Source organism: Microplitis demolitor, chromosome 10 (genome assembly GCF_026212275.2).
Source record: "Microplitis demolitor isolate Queensland-Clemson2020A chromosome 10, iyMicDemo2.1a, whole genome shotgun sequence".
NCBI lineage: Eukaryota > Metazoa > Arthropoda > Insecta > Hymenoptera > Braconidae > Microplitis > Microplitis demolitor.
This window is the reverse complement of record NC_068554.1, coordinates 4,427,137-4,434,388: the sequence shown is the minus strand read 5'-3', so window position 1 is coordinate 4,434,388 and position 7,252 is coordinate 4,427,137. Positions and strand designations below refer to the sequence as shown.

Genomic DNA, 7,252 nt, shown 5'->3' with positions numbered 1-7,252 from the left:
GTAAAATAAAAAAAGTCTGGTGAACTGAGGAAAAAAATAAAAGTCCATCGGAGCGATATGAACAAAACGATGGGGGCGGATGGTACTGACTGATTCAGCAATCGAAGGAAATGTCGAGCAGCTGCTGCGGGCTGTGGCTGATGAGTAAACGACTCATACATATATATATATATATATATATTGACACGACGCGACCACTGTCACGTCTGTGTGTGACACAAAGAAAATGTAAAAGAAGTTGTCTCTATATACTCTATCATATCTTCTCTAGTTCCTGTTCTTAAATTGCTACTCCTCTCCTCAGAACATTGTCGACTTAATCAAACATGATTGATCTGATTGCCAGACTATAAAAATTTTTTTTACTTAAAAAAAATCTATTGATAATGTAAAATACGACAGAATTATCTCGAACAATTTAATGAAATCAATAAATTATTTAATTAGTAATTTAATAATTGCCATAATTTTTGATGTCTATCAATTTGTTGGACCGTCAACTACACGCGAGTAATAAAGTAAGTAACCCGAGTACTGAGAAGATGACATCTATCAGCATGTATATTGATAATTAAAATAGATTATTAAACCACGAGCGATGCGAGGCTAATGAACTTTGTCAAGATCTCCACAGCCTCACTCATTTTAATTGAGCTTATAAAAACCCAATAAAGACCACTTTAAATTACCACAACTCTAATTATTTTGTTTACTAATTTCAGCTGAAATAATTAGCTTATTAGTATCATTTATTTAAGATCAGTACATTTTAAGTTAATTAAGACTAATTAATATTAACAGACTTTTTATCAGACTTATATCCTATATTTTCAGCTTCTTCAATCGTATCCGGTAATTTACAACCCAACGTTTCAGGAAATATAAGCGAAATAATTCCTGCTGCTATTCCCATGCTTCCAAATAATATCAGCGGTAATGATTCCACAATTATTGCCTACAATAATTCATTTATTATTTTATTAAATTTTTTTTTTTCTTACAAATTATAGAAGGAACCGGGGCAAAATAAGTCACCATTTTTGAGGAAGAAAATTTTTTTGATTACAAATGCTTGGTTATGATTTTAAAAAAAATTAATTATGCAAATTTAAAATTAGACGCAATATCCACTGACCAACTTGCCTCAAAATTTTGTTACCTACCGTACACTAAAAGAAAAAAAAATCTTTTCGAATTGTATATTCTTACCACAAGAAATTATGATTTAAAAAATTTTTAATCTAATATATTTTTGTGCAAAAATTTGAAAATTTAGCAGTAGTGTAAATAAATTTTGATTTTTTTCTGTTAAGAAAATTATTTTTTCGCTAGATATGAAATTAATAATGCAATAGTTTATAATGCTAAAATTAGCTGACGTCAAATAGTTTTTTTTTTTTTTTTAGTAAATTATGAAAACAAAAAAATATTTGAAAAAATTGCACCTGTAGTTTTTAAAATTTTCTACATATGCATATTTTTAGTTTTTATTTTTTTGTAATTCATTTATAATTTATTTATAAAAAAAAAAAATTCGAAAATTATTAATTATCTTCTAACTTCAGGGTCACAATAGTTTATATCGATTTATTACTCGAAAAAAAATTTTTTTCACAAAAGATTTATTTTTTTCAGTGTACTTTTAAGCAAAAGAAAATTCTTTGTCCCACAAAAATAGTTTCTCATTTTGCCTCGGATTCTCTTATACAGAAAAAAAGGATTTTTTAGCGAAAGAAAAATTTTGTATTTTGAAATAAAAACAAAAATTTTCTAAAAACTTGAAACAATTTCGTGATGCAAAAAAAATTTTTCTCACCCTAAAAAAATTTTTGTTTTCAATTCATAATTCAAAAAAATTTTTAGAACAATTGAACATTTTTTTGGGGAGAGTAATAATTTTTTGCGCGACAAAATCTTTTTTTCCCTGTATAAATAATTAGATTTTTTTTATTTTTCAAAAAGTAATTTATCTTGAATGCTTACTAATAGACGAGTTTGAGGAGCAAGGATAGAACCAATGCGCCCAGTCATGCTACAAATACTAAGTAAAAAATGCCGTGCTGTTGTTGGAAACATTTCTGCAGTATAAACATAAACAGCAGCAAAAGCCATTGTTATGCAGCCTTTACCACTCATATATATGATTATTGGTGCATAAGACCATGAATCTAAGTAGACAACAAAACGTTTATTTATTTATACTTGAAAATAATAATAATAAGTAAATAAATAAACAAAACTTGCCTTTGGGGATAAACTGAATACAGAGACAAAAAAAACCGCTCAATAAAAATGAACCAGATAATGTACGTTTACGTCCGGCGTAATCGATAAGTATCCAGCTGAGAAAATACGCGGGTATCTCAACGAAAGAAACAAGTATGAAATTGACATATTTATCACCGGCAAATGCAACTGAGTTTAATGACAATCCGTAGTATACAAACGTATTTGTAAGCCAGCAGAAACAACACGCGAGTAATCTTATCAGAAGTTTTGGACGTGACAATGCCTCAGTCACTGGTGATGAATTTTTATAAGACTCTATTTTTTTTTCTTGCTAATATTATAAAAAATAAATGTACTTTTAAATTATATTATTTTTTAAATTTTATATTTATTACCGTTGGAATTTTAGAGTTTAATTGTTTGTAAACACTCATTTCAATATTATTCCATTTGATTCCATTTACTTTTGATATTTTTCTGTAAATTTTTTCTACTTCATTGAATTTTTTTTTTGCTATCAACCATCTGGAAATGTTACATAAAGATTTTTTAAATTAATAATTTATGCGAGGCCACGGCAAGTGTTGAAAGTTATTTTTTATGTTTAAAAAAAAATTTGATTTATTTTAATTAATTTTTAAAAAATAGGGGAAACCGAGGCAACATGAGACACCATTTTTTTAAATAAAATTTTTTTTGACTAAAAATTTTTTGTTGCTATTTGTAAACAGAAAATGGGGCAAGTTGATCATTGATGTATTCAAAATTTTCATTCAAAAATGATTTTATTAAAAACTGAAAAAAACTGACAGGTAAAATGGACCACTATTGACATTTTGTTGATTTATTAATTTAATTATAGAAATGAGGTATGATGGTCATTGGTCAAGTATAAATTCCAGCAAAAACATATTTTTTATTTTAATGGCTGTCCATTTTACCAGGTTTAGCTTTTTGTAATTAAAAAAAAAATCCTGAAAATTTCTGACTGCATTGCCCGGGCTGATCAACTTGCCCCACTCTTACTGCAGTAATTAAATTTTTTTTCACAAAAAAAAATGTTTTATTCTAAAAAGTCATGTCTCAATTTTACCCCGATCTCAATAAATTAAAAGATCAAGATTTTTTCAAATCCAATAAATTTTTTTTTTTTTTAGCTGATACACATTTTAGATTCAGCCAGAACTTTTTTTCGCGATGTTAAAACTTTTTTTGACAAATAATATTCTGCAAGTAATTTAGAGTTCTCAGATTCTGCCGTGTCTTACAATTTAATTATTAATTGAATTAACAAACGAAAAAAAAAAAAAAAGTAAATGCTTATTTATAAAAATACCTTATTGACTCAGGTACCACAAATGGTAATAATATAGCTAACAAACTAGGCGCAAAAAATACACGAATAATATTTCTCCATGATTTCAATCCCATCGCCGTCAGTCCTAATAACATTTCTCCTAACGCATAAACACAGCACATTATCGTGCCGCTAAGTACTCGTCGTTTTTCTCCAGCTATTTCTAATACTAGAATTAAAATAAATTTATTTTTAATGCACCCATCAATCATAACTGAATTACTAAACTATTATTTTTTATTGAAATAAATAATATATATGTTTTTTGTTGAAGAAATTATTAATTATCTATGCGAGAATGTGAAAAACTCGTGATTGACAAGCATATAAACTTTATAATATGTTATTCTCAACACGTTATTACGACTTATTGTTGGACTCGACACTAAATTACGTTTTAGAATATTCATTAAATATTTTCATTTATTTTTATAAACTTAAATTTCTTTTTCCAAAAAAACTTTTTATTGACAATTTTAAATAAAATTAATTTTTTTTAGTATTAAAAAAAATAAAAAAATCATTTATAGAAATAATTTAAAAAAAAAATTTTTAAATATTCTCTAGGGCATACTTTTACTAATTTACTTTACCTTTTTTTATCATAAATTAAAGTATTTGTAATAGCATTGAATAATTAAATTATTCAAATTTTCACCTTTAAAATTATAATTTATAAATAAACAATGCTTACTTAAAATAAATCCAGTGCTATAAATGCCAGCAGACGTAACAGATTGCATAAATTCAAATATAATAAACATCAAATAATTTACTGAAAACGATTGAATAATTCCAACGATTCCGCTTAAGAATGTTTGACTAACAAGTAAAGTCCGTCTTCCATATCTTAAAAAAATAAATATGATTATAACAATCATTAGCCTAATTTTGCACTGCAAAAAATCAGGAGTGAATCTGGATTTTTTTTATAGACGGAGTGATTATTATTATTATAACTAGAAACATAATTTATTCATTTATATGCATTAGTAATTTTTTTTATAATTAATATTTTCAAAAATTACCCTGAAGTCAGCCGCCGTCTAATAATTTTTAGATTTTTTTTTAAACAATAAATAATAAAAAAAACAATATTTGAAAAAATTGCACCTGTAGTTTTTTAAATTTTCTACATGTGCATATTTTAGTTTTTTTTTTTTTTTTTTGTAATTTATTTATTTAAAAAACAATTTAAAAATTACTAATTGTTTGCTAACTTCAGGATTATTTTCCAAAATTTTCCTTGGAAGTGAAATTCAGTTCGAAGAGGAGTAAATAAATAAAAAGTCATCTACTGTGCGTTCACTCCGCAAATTTTTTACAGTGTAAATTCCAATGAAAGGAAAAAAAAGTAAATAATAAATAATAAATAAATTACCTATCAGATAGATATCCTGCAAACATTAAACCGACTAATTGACCTAAATTATTAATCGTACCGACTAACGTTAATTTCCACCTATTTTCATTACAGGTAATATCCCACTGCCATTTAAATTAACATGACAATTTCAAATAATTACCGTTATTCATTTATTAGTTTATTATTATTTAAAACAACCTTAATTAATTTATTATTTACCTAAAAATATTATTATTATCTACAATTACCTCATTCAATATTGTTTTCTCATGAGGATCGTAAACCCAATTATTACATCGCTCGGTTTTATTTGTAAACGATTGTGACGTACAAATTTTTTCCAATTTATCTTTTGTTACAGTGAAATGCTCGCAGCTACCAAAGCTGTTTTTTTTCGGTGAAGAATATTCTGACCACGTTGTATTCAAAATTGGTAAAGTTGAATCACATTCTGGTATTATACATCTAATTTAATTATTCATTCATTTATTTAATTATTTATTTATTAATTATTGATTAAAAATTATTCAAATTCAAACCTATAATCAACTTCACCGGATGTAAATACATAACCAAGTGCAAAACCAGCAGCTAGCATTAATGGTAAACTGACAACAACATAAACAATTAATTGATATTTTCCCAACCGGTCTAAGTCATTTAAATTTTTATTACTCAAATGTATACTTTCATTTGCATCTAAAAATTATAATTTAATATTTGTAATTTTAATTAAAATAAGTTAATATTGATACACTGTAAAAAATTTTTTGTGTGAAAATGGTCCCCGAGAAGTTTTCTGATTAAGAAAAATCATTTGCTTTATGGTAAGAGTATATCTATATATTAGTAAATTCAAATTCTTTTAAATCATTTCAAATTGTTTTGAATTATTCCAAATAATTTTTTAAAATCAGGGTTTACACCGTCTGGTGTTATTAGCACAAATATTGTCCGATAATATAATCTGTGGTTAAAAATTTTCAAATATTATGTAGATTGTAGCATTATTACTATTGATGCAGGAAAAAACATAAACTTTAAGAATTAGTATTTGAAATTATAACCCGGTACTTGAGTGTCTGTATGAAGAATTTTTAAATTTTGAACAATATTTTATAACACGTGAAAATTTAAAATGTTTCAGTTACGATTTTTAAAATTCAAATATCAACTTTTCAGTATAAACAATAAATTTTAATATTTACTCTATAATTATTTATGTTTTAATTGTAAAGAGAGTTAATCTAGCAAACATAAGAAAATTTTTAAATTACATAAAAAATATTAAATAATTAAAATAATCAAATTTGAAAAAATGCATGTACTGATTTTTGAATTGTCTAAATATGCATTTTTTCATTGTTGTATTTTATAAACATTTTATTTTATTATTTAAAAGTTTTAAAAATTGTCAGATGTCCACTAACTTTACTGTATTTTAATTATTAATTAAAATATTACTATATTTAGAATGATAACATTTACTGATCACATTATCATTATATCACTTGTCGTTTCTTAATTCATATTTTTCATGTGTAGATTATTTCAAAATAAAAATTAAATACGTAGTATCGAAATAAACAAGAATTTAAAATAAATAACTCATACATTTATACTATTGGTGGTATGAACGTTCTAATTCACACGGTCCAAAATTTAATTCCATGCTGTGTAACTTTCACACCTGCATTGTTGAAAATTTAAAAACAAAATCATTCGCACCAGACCTCAGATTCAAAATTTTTTACAGTGTATATTTATATTATTTAATACCTTGTTTTTCATTTACTGCAAATGTTAAATTTACTTCCTCATTTTCTTGGTCCTCCATTTTTCACACAGAATTTATTACTAAAATAATTATTTTTAAATAAAAGACATTGATTATTTTTTTTTTAAATGTGTACATAAATTTATATCCTGAGTAATTGATAAGTTATCATAATAGATTAATAATTTGACTTTAAATATTTGTAAAAATTTTGTAATAAAAAAAAAGATTTAATTGAAAAAAAAAAAAAAAATAATGTGTGTAGGAGATAAAAATAAAAAATTAAAGAAATGGTAATAATTATCATAAATGTACTGACACTTAACTGGTTTGATAGATACAAAGCGATATGTTACTGAGACACAACGCGCATTAACTTGGACTCGCATTTATACACTGCACAGTAATATAAATAAACAAAGACAAGATATCGTGTACATGTACACTGGATGAACCCTCCTTTCACTAATGTAAGAGCACGCGGTTTAGTAATTGATAAATGAGTGGGACAGCATATTATTAT

General features: G+C 25.2%; 1 protein-coding gene across 3 annotated transcripts; it reads right to left on the bottom strand.

Annotated features, from left to right (window-relative positions):
• Positions 1-757: 757 nt before the first annotated feature.
• LOC103580289 (solute carrier family 22 member 21) lies at positions 758-7,210 on the bottom strand. Of its 3 annotated transcripts, none has more exons than XM_008561991.2 (11): positions 7,056-7,210; positions 6,732-6,809; positions 5,492-5,651; positions 5,201-5,417; positions 4,968-5,074; positions 4,281-4,435; positions 3,566-3,755; positions 2,625-2,754; positions 2,245-2,560; positions 1,984-2,168; positions 758-955 (listed from the first exon to the last, which is right to left on the bottom strand). In XM_008561991.2, the coding sequence occupies exons 2-11, from the start codon at positions 6,787-6,789 to the stop codon at positions 785-787; spliced, it is 1,689 nt and encodes a 562-aa protein (XP_008560213.1). In that variant the 5' UTR covers positions 6,790-6,809; positions 7,056-7,210; the 3' UTR covers positions 758-784. The 3 variants fall into 3 exon arrangements, with proteins under 3 accessions (XP_008560213.1, XP_008560212.1, XP_008560214.1); XM_008561990.2 differs by having other exon boundaries at positions 7,049-7,208; XM_008561992.1 differs by lacking the exons at positions 6,732-6,809; positions 7,056-7,210 and having other exon boundaries at positions 5,201-5,403; positions 5,492-5,608.
• Between the last annotated feature and the right edge of the window lie 42 nt (positions 7,211-7,252).

Excerpts from the sequence above, each read along its gene's own strand:
- LOC103580289 (XM_008561991.2), bottom strand. The coding sequence starts at position 6,789 with ATGGAGGACCAAGAAAATGAGGAAGTAAATTTAACATTTGCAGTAAAT. Across the intron at positions 4,436-4,967 it reads GCAGGATATCTATCTGATAG|ATATGGAAGACGGACTTTAC; the intron begins GTAATTTATTTA and ends TATTTTTTTAAG. Across the intron at positions 3,756-4,280 it reads TAGCACTGGATTTATTTTAA|TATTAGAAATAGCTGGAGAA; the intron begins GTAAGCATTGTT and ends TTTTAATTCTAG.